General features: G+C 36.5%; 1 protein-coding gene across 2 annotated transcripts; it reads right to left on the bottom strand.

Moving 5' to 3' along the window:
* Positions 1 to 7036: 7036 nt before the first annotated feature.
* Positions 7037 to 22868, bottom strand: LOC105186966 (nose resistant to fluoxetine protein 6-like). Of its 2 annotated transcripts, none has more exons than XM_025308015.1 (12): positions 22622 to 22868; positions 21440 to 21699; positions 19152 to 19372; positions 18816 to 19092; positions 18529 to 18689; positions 12335 to 12500; positions 12058 to 12254; positions 11774 to 11912; positions 9933 to 10125; positions 9012 to 9154; positions 7689 to 7822; positions 7037 to 7548 (listed from the first exon to the last, which is right to left on the bottom strand). In XM_025308015.1, the coding sequence occupies exons 1-12, from the start codon at positions 22854 to 22856 to the stop codon at positions 7413 to 7415; spliced, it is 2262 nt and encodes a 753-aa protein (XP_025163800.1). In that variant the 5' UTR covers positions 22857 to 22868; the 3' UTR covers positions 7037 to 7412. The 2 variants fall into 2 exon arrangements, with proteins under 2 accessions (XP_025163800.1, XP_025163801.1); XM_025308016.1 differs by having other exon boundaries at positions 7483 to 7597.
* Between the last annotated feature and the right edge of the window lie 964 nt (positions 22869 to 23832).

Raw genomic sequence — 23832 nt, 5'->3', positions numbered from 1 at the left:
CTCCTTTCCACCTGCCTGTTTATTAGATAGTTTAATGCATACACATTATCTATCGTCCCCCTTCCCTTTCTGAATCCCGCCTGACTCTCTGGCAAAATCCTTTTCCTTTCCACCTCCTCTCTCATTTTCTCCGCTAGCACCGCCGTGTACACTTTGTACGTTGTTTGCGTCAGCGTCACCCCTCTGTATTCCTCCACGCTTTTTCCCTCCTCTTTCTTCACTATCGGCACTACCATTCCCTCACTCCATTCCTCCGGCTATCCCTCCCCTCTCCACACCCTTTCACATCTCCCCCAACCATCTTTGTACCTCCTGCCCCCCGTACTTCCACACCTCACTTGGAATTCCGTCTCTTCCTACCGCTTTCCCATCTTTTAATCTCTTTATCACCCTCCCTATCTCCTCTTGCTCCAGTCTTTCTTCCCTATCCTCCTTCCCTACTCTATTTATTTCCCTCCTTATCCTTCCCTCCGCTCCTCCCATTATTCTCCTGAAATATTCCTCCCATTCTTCCATTTTTATCTCCTCATTCACTCCCCTCTTCCTCTTTCTTTCCCTATTTATCACCTTCCATACCTGCTGTTCTGTCCTAATCTCCTCTACCTCCTTCTCCCATTTCTCTCTTTGTTCCCTCTTCTTCTCCTCACATATCCTCTTGTACCTTAGTCTCTCTTCCTTATATCTCTCTTCCTCCCCCCCTCTCGTCCCCATTCCCTTAACTCCTCCCTCACTCTCCTTTTCGCCCCCCTACATTCTTCATCCCACCATCCCCCCTCTTTCTTCTTCTTTTTCCCTCTACCCAGTCCTCTCATCGTCTCCTTTATCTCTCCCTCTAAATTCCTCCATTCCTCCTGCACTCTCTCTTCCCTTCCCCTTATTCTCCTGAATTTTCTCCAAACCCTTCTACCTCCTCCCTCGTCCATCTACTTTTTCTTCCTCTCCTCCCCCTTTCTCCTCCTCTTCCCTTTTCCACCCCCTTTTTCCCCCCTTATCCATACCACTACCGGCTGATGGTCCGATTCCACTCTCTCTCCCACTTCCATCCTTTCTACCCCTTCCACCGTCTCTATGTTCCCAATCACATAATCTATCACTGACATCCCCCTTCCTCCTACATATGTCCATTTCCCTTCCTCATCCCCCCTTACATTTCCATTTAGAATCCACCATCCTCTCTCTCCTAAAAATTCGCATAACCTTCTCCCCTTCTTACATATTTTCTATCCTTTGAGTTCCTACTCCCTTCCACTCCTCCCTTCTCTTCGTCTCCTTCCATTACTTTCCCTCCCTCCCTCTCTATTCTCACGTTCCAATCTCCCCCTATTACCATCTTTCCTTCCCCCTCTCCCTCCTCCATCCATCTCTTCATCCTCTCCATCTTTTCTTCTATATCTCCATTTATATATACCCCCACTACTCTCCACCATTCCCTCCCTAGCCTCACCTTTCTAACTATATTATTCTTTCCACCTCCTCCTCTTCCTCTCTCCTCATCTCTATCTCCTCCCTCACTCCTACCATCATTCCCCCCATCGCTCTTCCCTTCCTGTTTCTTCTCCTCGCTTCCTGGCATTACCATCTGTACCCTTTCGGCAACCTCCTTTCATCCTTTCCCATCCCGTCCTATCTATCCATGTCTCACACAGTATCATCACATCCCATTCTCCTAATTCCTCCCAAAAATTCCCATCCTTATTTCCCAACCCCGCCACGTTCCAGAAAGCATTATATACTTTTCCCGCTCTTCCCCCCTCTCCCCCTCTCCTTTCCCCCTCCGTTCTTCCTCGCCCTTCGTCTCACCCCCTCCTAGTTTCCCACTATTTTTCCCGTACTTCATCCCATCTCTGCATTCTCCCATTCACCCACATCCTCATATACCCTACCTGTACCTTCTTGCCCTTCCTTCTCTCTACTTCTGTCTCTCTTTCTATCCTCCATTTTGTCTTCCTCTCTTCTGCTGTTAAATCATTTTCTATCCTTTACCTTCTTCCTTTCAGTTTCTTCTTTGCCTCTATCACTTTCCTCTTCTCTTCTACACTTCCTAATTTTATTAGTACCATCCCTTCCCCTTTTTTCTCCTCCTTCCCTATCCTCTTCACTTCTCTCATTTCCACCTCTAGATCCAACTTCCGCCATACCTCCTTTACTCCCTCCTCCACTCCTTTCTCCCCTATCTCCACTCCCCTTACCACTACATTCCTTCTCCTCTCTTCCCTTTCTTTTTTATCTATCCTTATCTCCAACTCCCTTATCTTTTCTCTCCTTCTCCCCTATTCCTCTTGCCTTTTCCTTTTCTCCCTTTCGTTCCTCCAATCTCCTCACCTTTTCCTCTATTTTCCTTATCTTTTCCTCCCCCTCCCCAACCCTCCCCCTCCTCCATTTTTCCCACTCTTTCCTCCTATCTTCTCTCTCTTTTCTCAGTTCCTCTCTTAATTCTCTAATCTCTCTTTCTCTCCTCTCTCCCTCCTTCTTCACTTCCTCCTTGAAACCTCTTACTTCTTCCATTAACTTCCACACTATTACTTTCACCTCCTCTTCTTTTATCCATCCTTCCCTCTTTTCTTCCCTTTCCTCTTTCTCTATCCCTCTCCCCCTCTCCCCCTTTGCCTCCTCCTCCTGCCAACTTCCTGTATCCTTTGTATTCTTTTTCACTATTCTTTCCTCCTCTCTTCCTCTCCCTCTCTTGTCTTCCTTTTCCCCTCCCACATCAACTCTATACTACTTCCTATACTTCCCATGCCACTTACTCTGTCGCTTCTCAACCTTTCCGCATTTGTCGGTCTTCCCCTCCTTTTTTCCATCCTACCCTCTCCCCTCTGTTCCTCCCCTTTCTCCCCCCTCCCTCTTCTTTCCTCCATCATCCTCTCCCCCTTCCTCTCCTCTTCAGCCTCTACCTTCCTTTTCTTCAAGTTCTCCACTTCCTTCTCTTAATTCCCCTTTCCGCCACTAGTCCACGCCACCTCCTTCACTCGCTTACCTCTTTCTGTCTTCCACACTCTCTCTGTTTCCTAACCTTATCTACTCACTCATTTCCTTAGCCCTCTATCACTTTTCCTCCGCCTTACCCTCCCCTACCCTTATTCTCCCCTGTCCCTGCTACTCCTCCACCACACCCCTCGCCCCTCTCCACTCCTCCACCCTCACTGTTTCCCTTCGAAATCCTCACTCACTCTCTGCCCTGTCACACCCAGCACACAATCCTTCGTCGCCGGAAACGGACCCTAGTTCTCGGATATACAGGGTGATTCAAAACAACCTTCCATTATTAAAAATATAAAATCCTGATAAAATTCTAAAACAACTTTTCTTCTTGCAAAATTTTGGCAAAAGCTTAGATTTTAAATTATTAACAAAAATAGTAGACTTATTGCGGGTCGGGTACGGGAGGTAGACAGGTGCGGCGCAACTCACCGTCAGACGTGGGCGCTAACGCGGAGTACCCGCAGCAATCAGCTGATCACACTACACATGTTATACACTAGCCGCGTTCCAATATTCATTGCCAGCATAAAACTCTGTATTTTGTATCTGTAACGTGGTGCGACGGATGTCTTGCTCGGTTGAGGTACAGCTCGGCGTATCTTCGAGCAGCAGCGGCGACCTGGCCGTGACAGGCTCCGAGTGTCAATAGCATGTCATAATATTCTTCGTTCGTGTATGCTGTCATATCGTCTTGACGTTAACGCTTCCAATAACCGCAGGATTATTGATTAACGCATCGATTGTTTCAACGCATTTATACGATCGTCGCGGGATGTCCATTAGTCTATCCCCCATTACGCACGACCGCCGCTTCGCATTGGTCGTGCAATGAATACGAGTGAATGAGTGAGAAAGAGACAGAAAGACTCGGAGAAACCGAGACATGTTTGCATGTGTGTGCGCGTACAATCCTGGCTGTTTTCCAAAATTTTTGCCAGTTATAACAATCACCTAACGTCACAGAAAATACAGATTTTTATGCTGGCAATGAATATTGGAACGTAGCTAGTGTATAACATATGTAGTGTGATCAGCTGATTGCTGCGGGTACTCCGCGTTAGCGCCCACGTCTGACGGTGAGTTGCGCCGCACCTGTCTACCTCCCGTACCCGACCCGCAATAGGTCTACTATTTTTGTTAATAATTTAAAATCTAAGCTTTTGCCAAAATTTTGCAAGAGGAAAAGTTGTTTTAGAATTTTATCAGGATTTTATACTTTTAATAATGGAAGGTTGTTTTGAATCACCCTGTATAATTAACCGTTCCATATAGAAAATCCCGTAAAGGACTCATTTCTAAAAACAAATTCCAAAAGAACGTTACAAAAAAATAAAGACAAAGAAAATTATATTATAAAATATTATGGAATGTTATACTTTAACCTATCAAAAACTGTATCCTTGCATAAGAAGAATGTTCAAGGAAAATTAAATTATTAATACGTTTGTGCAAAAGTTGTTACTTTTTAATACCTTATAACAAAAATAATGAAATAAAAAAATTGCGCCAATTGGTAATGCAAAAGTATGTTATATAAAACATAACAAACAATGAAGCAAAAAAAACTAATAGAGTGAAAAGTTTCTAGAATTGAAACATATGCGTTTTATAATCAAGAATAAACAAATTATTATATTATACAAATAATTTAATCTTAAGAAAGTCATATTTATTGACATTACAGAAAGTATCTAAAACTTAAAAAATGTAAAAAATAAAATTAAAAATATAAAATATTATAAAAAATTGATAAATAATCAAATAATAAATAACAAAAATAAAATAAACAGAATAATAAACATAATAAACATAATAAAAAATGGAAAGTAAAATTAAGATTTAGACAAAAACATTTGGCGTGCCCTTGTGTATGTAAAAATAACGTTAATATTATATTACTGGAAGATTGAAATGTACAATTTATTACGACTTTTATTTTGATGCATCCTGAGTACGTATACAAGGGCACGCCAAGTGTTTTTGTCTAAATCTTAATTTTAATTTTCATTTTTTAATATGTTTATTATGTTTATTACTCTGTTTATTTTATTTTTGTTATTTATTATTTGATTATTTATCAATTTTTTTAAATATTTTATATTTTTAATTTTACTTTTTACATTTTTTAAGTTTTAGTCAATAGATACTTTCTGTAATGTCAATAAATATGACTTTCTTAAGATCAAATTCTTTGTATAATATAATAATTTCTTTATTCTTGATTATAAAACGCATATGTTTTAATTCTAAAAACTTTTTACTCTATTAGTTTTTTTGCTTCATCGTTTCTTATGTTTTATATAACATACTTTTGCATTACCTATTGGCGCAATTTCTTGATTTCATTATTTTTGTTTTAAGGTATTAAAAAGTAACAACTTTTGTACAAACGTATTAATAATTTTCCTTGAACATTCTTTTTATGCAAGGATACAGTTTTTGGCAGGTTAAAATATAACATTCCATAATATTTTAAAATATAATTATCTTTGTCTTTATTTTTTGTAACGTTTTTTTGGGATTTGTTTTTAGAAATTAGTCCTTTACGGGATTTTCTATATGGAACGGTTAATTATATATCCGAAAACTATTATCTTCGTCTTTATTCCTTTGTAATATTAAAAACAATTTTTATAAAGTCAATCTTTTTATACGGATTTTTTTTGCGGAACAAACGCTGGGACGCGTGTACTTGGCCCCCTTTTTTACTTTTTTTCTTAAATAATAAATTACGGTACACTTCGTAAAAACATAATATGTAGCACATATCGTTCAGAAACGTTTACGAGACTTTGGTAATAAACAAATTTATGTACTTGTTAATTATGAACGTGGTTTATTATGTACGTGGTTAATTATATTGATCGCACTTTTTTTAACAAAATTAATGAAACATTTGCATTTTTTTAAATGTTCGTTTTGTACTTTTTATGTTGTGATATTTTAGCTATATTTTTGTTATAGTACGTTTTGTTTTGGTACGTTTAGTTTTGATGTTTTTTTATTATTTTTTTGGTTTGGTACTTCTTTTCATATGTACTTGGCGTTTTTTTTCTTTTGTAAAGACTTTTGTTATGATTTCATTGCTTTTTGTGTAAATTATTTATGTACAGATTTGTAATAAGATTTTATTATATTACTTTTTTTCAGCAAAGAAAATGTATGCATTTTTGGAATTTCGAGGCCAACTACATTTTTTTATTTTAGAATTATTAATTAAAATCCATTCTGTGCACTTAACACGCACAACGTTTGTATAATGTCCATCAATTATATTTTCACCATTGTGGAAAATTGCACTAATGATTTTATATATATCCGTGCCTAAAATATTTTTAACTATTTAATTATTTAACTATTATCTAAGCTGAAAATAATCGGTTCCGCGAGAGAAAATTTGACTGAAAGGAGCGCGATTTGATGCTAAAACAATCGGTCCTTTAAGAAACTTTATTCCGTATACAGGGTGGGGGGTTGTAAGTTTACAACCCGAAATATGAAGGTAGATTGGGTTAAGACAAACATAAAAGTTCCATACCGTTTTGCGAGATTCGCAATAATTATCGAGTTATTAATGACAGAAATCTTAGGAGTAGGAGCGCGCCGGCATAGATGATTGGAGAAGCGTTGCAGCTGCTTAAGCTGCAGCACGGCCCAGACGATCCAGCAACTGTTGCCGGTGCGCGGAGGGGAAAGACAATGCGCCGTTATTCGTTGTTTTATCTCACCGGACCTACGTCTCGCCGCACGCCGCCAATAGTTGCTGGGTCGAGTAGGCCGCGTTGTGGCCTGAGTAGCTGCAACGCTTCTCCAATCATCTATGTCTACGCGCTCCCATTCCTCAGATTTCTGTCATTAATAACTCGATAATTATTGCGAATCTCGCAAAACGATATGGGACTTTTATGTTTGTCTTAACCTAATCTACCTCCACACTTCGGGTTGTAAACTTATAACCTTCCATCCTGTATAATGAGCAATAAAGAATAGAATGACGCTTACATAAGTAATGCTTACATAAGTAATACGTAAGCGTCTAAAGCGAACGCAGAGATAATGAAATGCTTATTTTATTTCAACCTGTATGTTGCAAACACATTTGATAATAAACTCGCATTACTTATATACGTGTAATCTGAAGCTGACATCACGTGGCAATGCAAACGCAGCTCGATGGAGAAACTCGCTTTGCTTGTGTGCGTATATGTGAGATCTGATATCTTAAAATTCTTAGCGAAAGAAAAGGATCTTTTTGTTGACGAAATTTCGAGATCTCTTTATTTCCTGCACCAATCTTGATCGGGCTTGTTGCAAATTATGCGTAAGATAGACATTATATAAGAAAAATGTCATCGGATTGTTGATTATAATTTCCATGCTTGAAATATTTAACTCGGAAGACCAATCGATCCTCCGAAATTCCGGAAAAGCTACCACGGTCGCTTTTGTTTCATATGTACTCGGCGTCGTGTCGCGACCGCGGCGCTTGATCGACTCGCATTTACAAGAAAACTTGGATCATGAAAGATAATCGTGCTTCCCCCAATTTTTCGTACTTGGCAAAATCTAGACATAACATAATTATTCCATTTTTATTACTTTGTTCCCGAGTATCCTAGAAAAAAACTTATTAGTTTATATATACTTTTATACGTACTTACTCTTATTAGTTTCATACGTACAAAAGAAATTTATTATTAAAGTACCTTCCATTTATGTTAGGTGTGTTGTTTTTAAGGAATAACCATTTTGTTAAACTTCTGAATGGCATCTCGATGCATATTGCAAGAAGTAAAGAAATTATGTAAGAAAGTAGCAGCACCGGAATGGTTTCCAATATCTAGATAAAAAATTATTACATATAATAAATAGACAAACTATTAATAATGCATGATATATAGAGTATTTCATAGAACTGTAACAGTTAACATCTAATGCACTTTAGATAGTAGAGAAAATGATATAAAGGAAAGTTGAATGGCTTAATTGAATACTATTTTCTTATGAAGTCAATTTTGTTGTTGATGCAATAATGTATTAGAAAAATACAACTGCATTTTTATTTCAAACAGAACCATTGCGATTTTTTTGTTGTAAGTCGATTCTTTAAAATATTCTGCATAAAAATGTTATAATAGGGTAAGACAACCGTAAAATGGGTAATTAATGAGATATTCCAGATTTCAGATATTTCAGATTTATTAAAATAAATATTCGAACATTCTACCATTACACAACAAACATTTGTCAGTATTGATGTACGACGATATGTAACAGTTAATATCTATTACACTTTGGGCAGTAGAAAAAATGGTGCAAAGGAAAGTTGAATGAGAGGCTTAATGAGCATTTATTTTCTAATGAAATCAATTTTTTTTGTTGACACAATAATGCACCAGAAAAATTTTTGTTTTAAATACAGCTTTCTTAATTTTTTTATATAAATTGATTCCTTAAAATATTCTGCGTAAAAACATAGGGACGTTGGACCAACAGATGGCCAAAAAGTAAGTATATAGTTAATGAGATATTTGAAATTTATTAAAGTATAAACATTTGACATCAAAGGTCTAGAGGGATATTACAGACATTGTTTATAAATACGTATTTACAAACAATGTCCGTAATATCCCTACAGACCTTTGATGCCAAATGTTTGTTGTATGATAATGGAACGTTCGAACATTTACTTTAATAAATCTGAAATATATCATTAACTACTCATTTTCTAGTCATCTTACTCTACTATTTTTTTGTGCAAGATATTTTAAGGAATCAACTTGTACAAAAAATTTGAGAAGTTCTATTTAAAATAAAAATAGAATTACATCTTTCTGATTTATTATTGCACAAATAAGAAAATAGTGCTTATTAAACTATTCAACTTTTCCTTACACCATTTTTTCTACTATCTGGAGTGCAATAGATATTAACTCTTACGGTTCTGTGATACGCCCTGCATGTTCTCAATTTTATTTCTAAAGGTAATTAGAAGAATTGTATATGTATATTAATTTTTTCATACTTACTGATTTAAAAACGCTAAACGTTTTTGCAGTTTTTGTTTGTTCCATGTCAGATGTAAGAAATATAAAATGTACTATGTAAACTCCATAAGTTAAATTTGCTAATGGCTGTATCCAACGAGATGTAAAGAAACGGTGGTAAAATTCTGTGAGATGAAACATAGGAGATATAATAGCGGAATCCGGAATAATTTTGACATTTTACAACCGACATAATAATATAACGGTAGTAATTACCAAAGTAGCTGTAGGAAAGATAAATATTGATGTATAATTAACATTTCCTTTGAAAATAAAATAAATTAGACCAAGTTCAAACTATTTGATTATAATATAAACCTGAAATTGCCATATCTTGCCGGTAACATATACAGGGTGTCCCATTAAAAAAAACGCATAATTCTTCGATAATTCTTCAATGAAACATTTTCAGCAAAAATGTTTCGAACGAAAGTTGTATGATCTCAAGGGGGACATAAAATAACTATACTATATTGTTTACAAATAGCACTACTTTCGTACTATTCACTGATCATTATTTCTCTTAAATGGAAACCCCAATTTTTTATTATACCATCTTTTTCTACCAATTAATTTAAATAACTTTTGTCTGAAATATTTTTTTATTTGCCTAATATTTTTTGAGATATTTAAGGAAAATTATAATCTTTTTTAGCTACTCGAAATTTGTGAACTTTTGTAGCTACCCGAAATTTGGATGACTTTCTTTTTATATGTTTTGCATACTCAGTCTACTTTTTTCTTGACGAACTCCTCCGGTAATCCTACTCGTAAGACAAGCTAGTATTATCATTACTAATATACAGAAACAATAATTTGTCTCGTGTTTCTTAAATCTTTTGACGATAGTGTAAATCGTAACTTAAAATAAACATCAAACATTTTACAATGTGTACATCATACTTGATTGAGTGCCGATGGATGACAAAACTATTATAGAACATGTGCACAAGGCGGGAATAAGCCTTTGGAAAAATGCAAAAATTGCTTCTTCCAACAGATTCGGTTTGCTCAATATAAAAAATTTATGCGCCCAATATTGGATGGCGACATATAAAACCACAGGCATCGGACAAACCAAGATGTTTGACCAGAACTGAAAACGTAATATAATATAAATTATGTACATACATAATGTTTTCCAATTGGTACTTACTAATGTACCGTTATTTTTCGTTAAAATTTAAATTGGAAAGCTCTTTCTTTCATGGTGGATCCCCCTTCGGCGCGTTGCAAAACGTGTCCAAGCGCCCGGGGGCAGCCAAAATATGGCGTCGACCCCGGGGCTTATTTCTATTATTTGCACCGGATAAGGAGGGGCAACGGTGGAGGCCGGCATACATGGACAGCAGGTCTTAAAAGGATAGCAACCTTTGACTTTGAGAGACTGTCAGCTTGTACCACTAGGTACAAGTAACAATGCCTCTCTCTGTAGTCGCCGTGCGCTCGGGATAGCACTAGAGATGTCGCTTCTGGAAAGAAGAGCGTACTAGGTGGTGACGGACGGGAGCCGTGCGTTCGGACTGCATCCATCGTTCGAGGAGAGAAAAATATCGAGAGCGCGGTAGTCGCTAAGACCGGGAATCGAACCCGGGTCTTTCGCTTGCCGGGCGACTGCTCTAGACCACTGAGCTATCTGACGCTCCACGCTCACGACACTCTCCCCTCCCCAGATAACGTTGAGAGATGTCGTTCGGAAGCGACATCTCTAGTGCTATCCCGAGCGCACGGCGACTACAGAGAGAGGCATTGTTACTTGTACCTAGTGGTACAAGCTGACAGTCTCTCAAAGTCAAAGGTTGCTATCCTTTTAAGACCTGCTGTCCATGTATGCCGGCCTCCACCGTTGCCCCTCCTTATCCGGTGCAAATAATAGAAATAAGCCCCGGGGTCGACGCCATATTTTGGCTGCCCCCGGGCGCTTGGACACGTTTTGCAACGCGCCGAAGGGGGATCCACCATGAAAGAAGGAGGACGTACTAGGTGGCGACGGGACGCCGTGCGTTCGGGACCTGCATCTCATTTTTCGTTCCGAGGAGAGAAAAATATCGAGAGCGCGGTAGTCGCTAGACCGGGAATCGAACCCGGGTCTTTCGCTTGCCGGGCGACTGCTCTAGACCACTGAACTATCTGACGCTCCACGCTCACGACACTTTCCCCTCCCCAGATAACGTTGAGAGATATCGTTCGGAAGCGACATCTCTAGTGCTATCCCGAGCGCACGGCGACTACAGAGAGAGGCATTGTTACTTGTACCTGGTGGTACAAGCTGACAATAGTGTTTAGCTGTCCATACACCACAAAAAGTTGCAGCAACATTACTGCAACATTGCAACAATATTGCAATGTTGCTGCAACTTTTGTGCTGTATGAGTGTTTTCACAGATTATAATTACTAATGAAAATCTAGCTAGTCAACATTGGCTCCTAAACTTTACTTTTCTTTTTGCATGTAAATGATAGTATCGTTTAAATTTAGGATATCAATTAAGAGACACATTACATTACATTACAGAAACTAATATATACGTGGAATTATCTACATTTAAAAAAGGTGCAAGGGTGCTCGATATTTAAACAAGACTAATACAAAAGCACTTAAAAAATAAACTTGTTTGTAACAAGTGCTATTTATGAAGATATATTTTATTTAGGCGTAATTTTTACATTCGTGTCTCATTTTCTTCTCTCATTCGTGAGAATGGTATGAAAGTCAGCTAAAATTACAATACATATTCACCTACCTTAGACAAACGCCACGAACTGCCTTTGTGATCATGAAGTATTGCACCAGCTATTATACCAACAAGGTATCCAGTAGCAGACATATGTGTTTTGATATAATATGCCTTGAATTCTGGTAGATCTGCTAATTTTGTTACGCTATAAAACAAAATGAGTGATTTATTAAGGTCGATGAACTGTTCATTTGTATTTGTACCTCTATCTAATTAAATAAGATAATTTCAGAATACGGTCTAATTAGGAGTAAAATTATACACGCGCATCAATATTAGAAATTACTTACTATGGTGTAAATCGTAGGATGGAAGATGCATTATATACGTAAGTGGCAACAAAAGATACAGTGCAACTTATTAATGTTAATATCCCGAGAAAAGGATACCCTATGTTGCGCGGCATATACCAAAATGCATATATTACAAATTGACTGCAAACAAAAAGTTGAAAGTCTGCTGCTAAATACCAGCCGTGGGTGACACACTGAAATTACATGTCAATTACACGTTAATTGATATTTCTTCGAGAGATTATTCGGATTGATATAAACACAACTTCATTACGAATTCCGAAACTGCGACGTAATTGTGAATGTACAAGAGATTTATCCACCAATTTTTTGCACAATGAGCGCATTCTTCGACCACATGATTCCAAAATGGTCCGGATCCCAGTAGTGGGAGGATCCAAATGTAGAAGCCAATTATTGTAGCATATAACGGCGTTAACCTGTAAATAATCATATGTGTTACGTGGGCACACACCCAGGAAGAACAGAAAATCATGATGAAATCAAAATGACATCAAAATAATGAGAGAATAACCGAATGAAAAATGAGTTTTCCTCATCATTTTGACGTCATTTTGATGTCATGATTTCTTGTCCTATCTGGGCATGTACATATAGAGTCCTATTCTCATATACTAGATATCTAAAAAAAAGGGTTCATGACTTTAAGGAGAAATAATATTTACAAAAAATGAGAAAAAGATTCTAATAAATATGGGTCGAAAAATTAATATTGCCGGAGTTATAAAGAAGTATTAATTTAACTAAAGCAAGTGATCTACTCGTTTCTGGTGTTTACAAAGTTTACAAAAGATTTCCTACACACGCCTATTTCTACACACGCTTTATATCTTCGTATCATAGAATTGCAAACTCTTTTCCGGATTTGTTCCAACTATTTAACAGACATTTTGTATTCTCCGCTATAATTCGTCTATGTCATTTATTGATAAAGAATACACCATACTAAAAAAACGCAATTGTTTTGTTCCGCTCGCAAGTGGTGAATATAAACATTGAACGTATATTGAACTATTAAACTATAGGACAGCCCCACAAAAAAAAAGTGATCGATCCTAGAGACCATACCACCCTATTCTTATATATTTTGGATCGCTGAACACGAATCCGAGGTCAGTTTTTCCCCATCCCTGTTTTTTTTAACTTTGAAAAAAGCCAAAAAATATCCAAAAAGGTCTATTTGCTGCCTAAAAGATAGACACGGGATTGGTAACGAGTGCTAAAGCTATATTCCATTCTACCGTAATGTTTTTTGGGACACTGAAAAAATATTGTGATAGATTTATAGATCTAGGATTTTTTTAACATAAAATAATCGCCCAAAAGTCATCAAAATTACATTCATTTGTTTAGATCTCATTCACAAAGTCTTCGAAAAGCAAATAAACAAACAGGTAGATCAAACTCGATCTTTTTTGTATATTTAAAAAAAAGAACATTTTTATTATTCTTTTTTATGATAACGTACTCTCTTATTTTTCAAAAAATCTGTGAAGTGGATTTCTTTTACGTTTTATTCCTTTTCGTTCATACTCTCTTTTCAACATCCAACAGAAGTCAGCCATCAGGTTCACGTCCTATCGTCCTCGATATCTTCGCTCCATTTCTGTAATATCTTGATGGAAACGTTCACCCTGTTCTTGTAATGTCCTAAAATCTCTGGAAATTGATTTATACGAGAATGCAAGAAATGCATCTTCAGGTTCATCAGGTATCCCAACTTATCGAAGTTGTCAACCATATCAGAGACTACTTGTTTGTAGTTTTCGCTCTTATGGTTACCTAAGAAGTTCTCAACAACTCCTTGAAAGCCAAGTCACGCCGACTTTTCAGTGTTGGTCAGTGTTGTAACAAAGATCTGGTCTCTCAACATTTTTTTAATTTGCGGTCCATCAAAAACGCTTTCCTTCAATTTTGCATCGGTCATCTGTGGGAATTGTTTCGCCAAATATTTGAAACATTTCCCATCTTTATCCAGGGCATTCACAAATTGCTTCATGAGACCAAGCTTAATATGAAGAGATGGAAGCAATATTTTTTTAGGGTCAACCAGTGGTTCTACAATGATGTTATTTTTACCTGATTCAAACGATGTCTTTTTCGGCCATTTATGACGTGTATAGTGCTTGGCACGATCTCTACTGTCCCACAAGCATAAGTAGCAAGGTGTCTTTATAAAGCCTGATTGTTATCCCAATATCATCCCTAGAATTTTAATATCTCCGCAAATTTGCCACTTGTGGACTGAATAATTAATTTTTTCAAGAACTAGTTTGAGATTACTGTACTTCTTTTTAACTGCGTTGAATGTGCTACAGATATTGGTGCATATATTAGGTGTATGAATTAATTCGGTTTATCTGGCGGTCAATTGCTGTAATTTTCTAACCTCTAATGTCTACAAAAGGCTTTATTTTTTAGTTTTGATATCTGTCAATAATATTCAGTTGATAAATGTTTGGATTTGTAACAATAACATCGTGTTTATCTGGTTCGAAAATGTCGAAATTCGAGCTAAAAAAGCATCACTTCCGGGAAGTTCTCATTTTCTGTTTTCATTTGAAGAAAACAGCCGCTGAAGCTCATCGAATGCTTGTAGGAGTTTATGGGGAAAGTGCTTCCACCGATAAATCATCAGATCAAGAGAATGGTTTCGACGTTTCAAAAGTGATGATTTCAGTGTTGATGACAAACCTCGTCCAGGTCAGTCGAAGAAGATTGAGGAGGAGAAATTGTAGGCGCTAATCGATGAAGATCCGTGTCAATCGCAACATGAGCTGGCGCAATTGTTGAGTGTTGATCGATCAATAATTTCTGTGTGTTTGGCAGCCATGGGAAAGATTTACAAAGAAGGAAGATGGGTGCCATATGAACTGAAAGAAAGAGACATCGAGAGGCGAAAGCCATGTCTGAAATCTTGCTTATCAAGTAAAAAAGAAAAAATGTTTTGCATCATATTGTGACTGGAGACGAAAAGTGAATATATTTCGATAATTTCAAACGAAGGAAATCCATTAGCGACCCAGGAAAAACATCGATACCAAAGCGGAATATTCACGGCAAGAAAGTAATGCTCTGTATATGGTGGGACTACAAGGGTGCAGTATATCATGAACTATTAAAACAGAGCCAAACCATAATGGCACTGCCGAACTTTATCAACAACAATTGATCCGTTTAAACAACGTATTGAAGAATAAGCGGCCGGAATATGCAAAGAGACACGACAAAGTGATCTTTCAGCACGATAACGCTCGGCCATATGTTGGAAAGATTGTAAAAGCCACCTTGGAAGTACTTGGCTGGGACGTTTTACTTCACCCGCCGTATTCACCAGACATTGCTCCATCCGATTATCACTTGTTCAGATCTATGGCACACGGGCTTTCGGACCAGCACTTCAACAATTATAAAGAAATAGGGTAATGGCTCAATCAATGTATCGTTTTGAAGCACGAGTCGTTTTTCCGTCACGGAATGCAACAACCGCCAGGCAGATGGGAAAAAATAATAGCAAGCGATTGGAAATATTTTATTAGTGTACTTTTTCATGTTTTTTCATTCTAAAATCTTTTTTTGGAAGTAAAAACGGACCGAATTAATTCACACACATAATACGTTGGTGTCATGAAGAAGAACAGCTTTTAAACTTCGTTTCAATGAATCAATAAATAGTCTCCAATTTTCGTCTTTGTATATGCCTGGCTTTAGTTCATTTTTCTTCATAACACCAACGTATATGCACCAATACCTGTAGCACATTCAACGCAGTTAAAAAGAAGTACAGTAATCTCAAACTAGTTCTTGAAAAAATTAATTATTCAGTCCACAAGTGGCAAATTTGCGGAGATATTAAATTCTAGGGATGATATTGGGATAACAATTAGGCTTTATAAAGACACCTTGCTATTTATGCTTGTGGGACAGTAGAGATCGTGCCAAGCACTATACACGTCATAAATGGCCGAAAAGGGCATCGTTTGAATCAGGTAAAAATAACATCATTGCAGAACCGCTGGTTGACTCTAAAAAAATATTGCTTCCATCTTTTCATATTAAGCTTGATCTCATGAAGCAATTTGTAAATGTCCTGGATAAAGATGGAAAATGCTTCGCATATTTGGGGAAACAATTCCCACAGATGACCGATGCAAAATTGAAGGAAGGCATTTTTGATGGACCGCAAATAGAAAAATGTTGAGGGACCAGATCTTTGTTACAACGATGACTAACATTGAAAAGTCGGCGTGGCTTGGCTTTCAAGGAGTTGTTGAGAACTTCTTAGGTAACCACAAGAGCGAGAACTATAAACAAGTAGTCTCTGATGTGATTGACAACTTCGATAAGTTGGGATACCTGATGAACCTGAAGATGCATTTCTTGCATTCTCACGTAAATCAATTTCCAGAGATTTCAGCACATTACAATGAAGAGCAGGGTGAACGTTTCTACCAAGATATTAAAGAAATGGAGCGAAGATATTAAGGACGATGGGACGTGATCATGAAGGCTGACTTCTGTTGGGTGTTGAAAAGAGAGTATGAACGAAAAGGAGTAAAACATAAAAGAAACGCACTTCACAGATCTTTTGAAAATAAGAGAGTACGTTATCATAAAAAAAAATAATAAAAATGTTCTTTTTTTGTAAATATATTTTACAATACAAAAAAGATCAAGTTTGATCCACCTGTTTGTTTATTTGCTTTTCAAAGACTTTGTGAATGAGATCTGAACAAATGAATGTCATTTTGACGACTTTTGGGCGATTTTTTTTTGTTAAAAAAAATCCTAGATCTATAAATCTATTACAATATTTTTTCAGCGTCTCAAAAACATTACAGTAGAATGGAATATAGCTTTAGCACTCATTATCAATCCCGTGTCTACCTTTTAGGCAGCAAATAGACGATTTTGGATATTTCTTAGCATTTTTTAAGGTTTAAAAAAACAGGATGTGATGGGGAAAATTGACCTCGGATTCGTGTTCAGCGAACCAAAGTATGGTACATAAGAATAGGATGGTTTGGTCTCTGGGATCGACTACTTTTTCTTTGTGATGCTTTGTAATCGATGTCGATAGATGTACTTTGACGTTTGGTAGTGGTTTAAGTCAATAGCGGTTTAATCAACGTTAATAATGGCTCAATAATGCTTTTGGTAAACATCAGATATTGATTCAATAACGGAGAGAATAATTTGATAAAAATTTAATATACAGGGTGTTTGATAGCTGATCGTGCAGACGAAAGTTGGAGATAGATTGGGTGTAGCTGAGAAGAAAAGTCATGTACCATAATGTCAAATTGGCAATAGTTATCGAGTTATTAATTAAAACATGTGAGCCAACGAGCGCATAGAGAGCGCTGGGCGGCCGCGGTAAGCATGTAGACATTTGGTGTAGGCGGAGTCAGCGAGTAACGGTAGGCAAGCGCGCGCGGCGAGAGGCAACGCAACAACAAGAGGCGAACGCGCGCGACGAGGAGCGAGCGAGCGCGAACGACAAGAGGCGAGCGAGCGCGACGAAGAGCGAGCGAGCGCGAACGACGAGGAGTGAGCGAGCTATAAGGAAAAAGCTATAAAGAAAAAGCTCGCTCGCTCCTCGTCGCGCGCGATCGCCTCTTGTCGCTTACGTTGCTCCTCACCGCGCGCGCTTGCTACACCACAACTCGCTGACTCCGCCTGTAACAAATGTCTACGTGCTTACTACGGCCGCCCTCCGCTCTCTACGTGCTCATTGGCTCACATGTTTTAATTAATAACTCGGTAACTATTGCCAATTTGACATTATGGTACATGACTTTTCTTCTCGGCTACAGCCAATCTATCTCCAACTTTCGTCTGCATGATCAGCTATCAAACACCCTGTATAATTAATGAATATTTGAGTCGTGATTATGATGATATCCTCTTTTATGACACAGACGTGACGTCATGTGATGTTATGCCCCACGTCTTTGGAGTTACTTTTACGTGCTCCATGCCACGTACCGATGGCATCCACTTCGCTTTGCATCGGAATTTTTAAAACTAAAATTAACTTTTATACCTATAATAATATACCGAGAGAGAGAGAGAGAGAGAGAGAGAGAGAGAGAGAGAGAGGGAGAGGGAGAGGGAGAGGGAGAGGGAGAGGGAGAGGGAGAGGGAGAGGGAGAGGGAGAGGGAGAGGGAGAGGGAGAGGGAGAGGGAGAGGGAGAGAGAGAGAGAGAGAGAGAGAGAGAGAGAGAGAGAGGAGGGAGAAAGAATTATAGAATTCTATTTGGAAACGGCTGAGAACACTAAAATACTTAAACATAATGAATTTAATAAAATTTTGAACGACCGTAATGGATGAAATACACCTTGCAAGCTTTATTACTTTCGTCTAGCATTTGCTTTCGAAACATTGCATACCTTCCGAAATATTTGACTGAAGCTTAAAATAGAATACTTTGTGTACGTACATACCTCATGTATCTCAATGCGACATTTTTAACAAATTTTAATTGTTTATTTTGATCCAAGTCTTTCAATAATTGAAATGCGTGTAGAACGCCGCTCAAGGCGAACATTATGTTTATTGTGACTGTAGCGTTCACTATTAATGTAATCAAAGGTATTTTGTATATCTGAAAGCAAGCATTAAGATGAAAAATATCGTGTTACACATAATTGTCAAATGTCAAGAAAGAGATTATTAATACATAACTGCACATGTTAATTTTAATACACATGTGTTTAATAGTAATACATACCTCTTCTATATCAACTACATTAATAATGGGAATAAACATATATTGCATTACATTATGCATATAAACCGTCAAACTGATAATAAAAAACCGTATAAAATATATAGAGTCAAGCCCTGTATGTGTATAATTTACGTTGAAAATTTTTTCATAATTTCTCCGAGCAGAAAAGTGTAGCATGATATTTCGTATTACAGACATATTATTTCCATCTCCACTTGGCGTACGGTCATACCAAGTGCTGATTATGACCAGACTCAGCAAAGCGACAAGTACAACACTGAAAAATTATTTAAAGTACAATATTTTTTTCACATTTGTGATGCGAATAAAATTTACCAGTAAACTCCGGCACCAAGAGTAAACTTTGGCCCTTCTTTGACTGTATGACAAGAATTAGGTTGCACACTTGTCTGCAATTCAATATTTTTACTTGTTCCAAGTCCTTTTAAAGATATTTTCAAGGCTGTTTCTATATTTTCCGCACTGCAGGTCGCCGGTACACACAAAGCCAATTGTAAACGATTTCTGCGTATACGATATGGGTGACCTTCCAATTGCTAAGTGCAAAAGTATTAATAAGTAAGTAATCATTTAATTCCTAGAGCGATATGCCGATAAGCAAAACGTTTATTACAATGGAGAAAAGGTAAAATTATGCGACATAGCCATGTTTACATGATGTTCAACTTTTTTCTTTTTCAATTTAAATTAAACATTCAATTTTGCGACTGAAGGTATTAAATTGTAATTAAGAAATTTGATTTGCGATCTGGAATTCCAGTTGTCCATTTAAAATAAAAATTAAAAATATTAGGTAAATCGGAAAGTTCCGTCCGTTTAGCGACAAGAAGCTATAGCTAGAACTGTCGTTAACCTGTAATGTTTAAACAAAGCTTAATAGTTTGTTTTGACATCTGTCAATAACATTCAGTACATAAATAACAATAACATTCAGTACATAAAAGTATACGTTTGCATGAATAACATTGTTGTCCACTCGAAAATGTCGAAATTTGAGCTAAATAAGCGTCATTTGCGCGAAGTATTAATTTTTTGCTTCAATTGGAGGAAAACTGCAGCTGAAGCTCATCGAATGCTTATAGAAGTTTATGGTGATAATGCTCCTACCGATAAAACATGCAAAGAATGGTTTCGACGCTTTAAAATTCATGATTTTGATGTAGAGGACAAAGAACGTTCTGGACGATCAAAAGTATTCGAAGACGAAGAATTGCAGGCATTGGTGGACGAAGACCCATGTCAAACGCAAAAGCAACTTGCAGAAGCATTAAATTGTGCTCAATCTGTCATTTCCGATCGTTTGAAAGCCTTAGGAAAGGTTTACAAGGAAGGAAAATGGGTCCCATATGAATTGAAGCCTAGAGACGTTGAAAGGCGAAAAACCAAGGCGAATGGCGAAATTCTGCTTGCTAGGCAACAAAGAAAGGGGTTTTCACATCGTATCATCACTGGGGATGAAAAATGGATTTATTTTGACAAACCCAAACGTCGAAAAACTACTTGCGATCTCTGCCAACTCTCAACATCGAAGCCAAAGCGGAATATCCACGGAAAGAAAGCAATGCTCTGTATTTGGTGGGATCAGAAGGGTGTGCCCTTATGTACCCTTATGTACCATGAGCTGTTGAAAAGTGGTCAAACAGTCACAGGGGATCTCTACAGAAAATAAATGATCCATTTGAGCCGAGCATTGCACGGAAAACGACGAGAATATGAAACGAGACAGCATAAAGTGATTTTGCTTCATGACAACGTCGACTTCACGTCACAAAATCTGTCAAGGAAACGTTAGAAGCACTTCGCTAGGAAGTGTTACCCCATGCGGCTTATTCACCAGACTGTGCCCCTTCCGACTACCACTTGTTTCGGTCGATAGCACACGCACTTGCTGAGAAATGCTTCAATTCTTATGAAAACGTCGAAAAATGGGTCTCTGACTGGATAGCCTCCAAAGATGAGTCATTCTTTCGCTGCGGAATTCGCTTGCTGACCGAAAGATGGGAAAAAGTCATTGCTAATGATGAACAATACTTTGATTGATGTACTTTTTCATTTTGTTTCTTAAATAAAGTCATACGTTTTGCAAGAAAACGGACGGAACTTTCCGATTGACCTAATAGTATTACTGATCATGGCTGCATTGAATCCTATAACTTTTGTTTCAAACATTGTTTCACGTGAAGTATCTTTTTCTTGTCAGATTTGTTTCTTACATTATCGTATTATATAAATATCATTACATTAAATCTCTTCCGTTAGATGTTTCGCGAGTATTTTAATTCACACGTTTTAAATTCAGATATTTAATTTGAATATCATAATAGGACACTATGTATGTTACCAATATAATCTTTGATTTTATGATTCTTGTATCATCCACACATCTTACATCATCTGAATCGTTTAAAATATATATAATATTTTCAAAATATATTAAAATTTGAATATAATAATTATTCTTAAAGTGTGTAATTTATAATTACATTATGTCAGTATACTGAAGTAATTATATAAGTATCCTACAATAATGTTGTTTCATCAGGTGAATCTCCGCGTAACTTGAATTTCTTTATTATAAAATTTGTTGAACGTTGCAAACATACCTCTAATACTTTCCAAAAAGAATTGGTTATGTCTAAGGAATTGTTCATATATTGTGTTTCTGATGATTTTTGTTGGACTGATGTAGTTTGCTTCTTCTTATATATAATATCGATTAAGCAATATTTTCCATTAATTTCATGAACATCGGTACCCTCTTCTGTGATATTAACTTGTATGTTATAACACTCATCAAAATTTCCTAGATGTCTTGTATGTCCGTAGAATATACCATCCGGATATTTTGTAGAAGAATCGAACACTGAAATAGAATTTAACAGAATATCGAAAGATATGTGTGAACATACACACACACACACACACACACATGTAGAATGCAAAATATATCAATATCAATTTAATAAGTAAAATGTTAGAAATTTTGACGTCAGGTTGGCAGTAGATACGGTCAGAATAATATGGCAAATCAATAGTCATCTGTGTCTACATGAAAATCGTGTGGTGACATAGTGTGTTCTAATATAACTTATTAGCAGATAGGCGAGATAGAAATTGAGCATGTTTGCAATACATTCCATTTAAATACTTTAAATGGAATACTTTAAATACTTTAAATTACAGAATGTCAGATCCTGACTGAATTTCTGCCGTTAATGTGTCATCATACTTTACTAGCAAATGAGCATTGCTGATAAACATTTTGTTGCTAATTTGTCGACAAAATTTTCAGCAGACACAGCGTAATATCTGCTAGATTTGGCTATCGGGGAATACGATTTTTAAATTGTATTTACAAAATATTTACGCATTAATATTCACGGTCTTATGTCAATAATGTGCACAAGTTGAGTACTCGGGAAACTAAATTAAATTGATTTATTAGAACTTATATGAATTAAATAAATTTGAATCTTTTCATGTTTTAATTCAGTTTTAATATTGATATTGGTACTCTCCACACATTATTTTACAAACAAAGCTAATTGACGTATAGTTTAAAAAATAATACCAAAAATTAGAAATAGTACTATTGATCATGGCTACATTGAACCCTATAACTTTTGTTTCAAACATTGTTTCGCGTGAAGTATCTTTTTTTTGTCAGATTTGTTTCTTACATTATCGTATTATATAAATATCAATACATACATTTAATATCAAATACCATTGCATTTTTATAGAGTTTTAATTTGCGAAATATATTATAATTTACATAAACTTACTTTGCGTAGCCCAAAGAGAACCTTTAAGTAGGTCATGCAAAAATCTCCGTGTATCTTCCTTGCATGGTCCAGCCGGCAAATATTCCGACGTTGCAAAAATAATTGATAAAAAGGGCATGCCTTCTAATGCCCATTGTGCTGGAATTAAGTGATTTTGTTCAGTCAAAACATAGGAATATGTTATTTTTAATAACAGGACCACTATGGTATAGTAAACCACTCTTTGTGTACACATCGTGAAGGTAGAAGTCGTACTGTCTCGAATAGACATATTCGTTGACATAAAACTGAAATGAATTCAGTTTCTTCGAAGAAAAACTTGTCTGTTACATAAGAACAATCGACTCTATTAATATATCATTTATCATCAATAGCTTGAAGATTATTAAAAAGTTGCTTATCGGTAACATTATCGGAAAATAAGATTATTTGACGAATTTATTTCTAAAAATTATAACTTCGCTGATGTTGATCACCTTAGAAAGCGGAAACGTAAGTAGAATATAAAAGTAGAAATGATGTTTTCTATGTTGTAATCAAAGAATTGACTATTTACTACATCTAAAAAGTTAAATGTCCAACTGTACATACCAGAGACGGCATAACGTAAATAATAAGATTGGAATATAAGGCGGAAAAGTTCCCGTGTGTTTTACAAATGACTCGTCACATTTTTTACACAGATGAAGTATAAGAATGCATTAGGTGTCCCAGTTAGTCTTGAGGGTTAGTCTTTTGAAAAAAACCTCGTTTATTTTAGAGCGATGTTAGATTATATTTTACTCAAAATATTTTCCATCGCTAATTATAATTTTTTTCCACTTTTCTGACAATAAGTGAATTCCGCAATAAAAAAATATTCATCCTTTGAAGTAGTCCATTCATTAATTCGTTTTTTTTTATTTCTTTATATGCTTTGAAGTGCTTTGAAGTCAGCAGGGCTATGCTACATCGGTCAAAATAAGTGATAATCTGAAGAAGCACAGTCTGGTGAATACGCGGCATATGTAACTAAGACTTCCCATTGAAATGCCGACAACGTATCTTAAACTGTTTTCATAATATGTGGTCGAGCTTTATCGTGGAACAAAATGATTTTGCGTTTTCTTGAAACTATTAGGTGCGCAACTAAGTTCTCGCTGTTTTTTTGATGAAAATGCAACTTTATTGTGAAAAAATGGTTACAAATGAATCATTCAAAATATTGCCCA

Source organism: Harpegnathos saltator, unplaced genomic scaffold (genome assembly GCF_003227715.2).
Source record: "Harpegnathos saltator strain DR-91 unplaced genomic scaffold, Hsal_v8.6 scaffold133, whole genome shotgun sequence".
In the NCBI taxonomy this organism is placed as follows: Eukaryota; Metazoa; Arthropoda; class Insecta; order Hymenoptera; family Formicidae; genus Harpegnathos; species Harpegnathos saltator.
The sequence above is the reverse complement of the archived record's forward strand: the minus strand, read 5'-3'. Positions and strand labels throughout refer to the sequence as shown.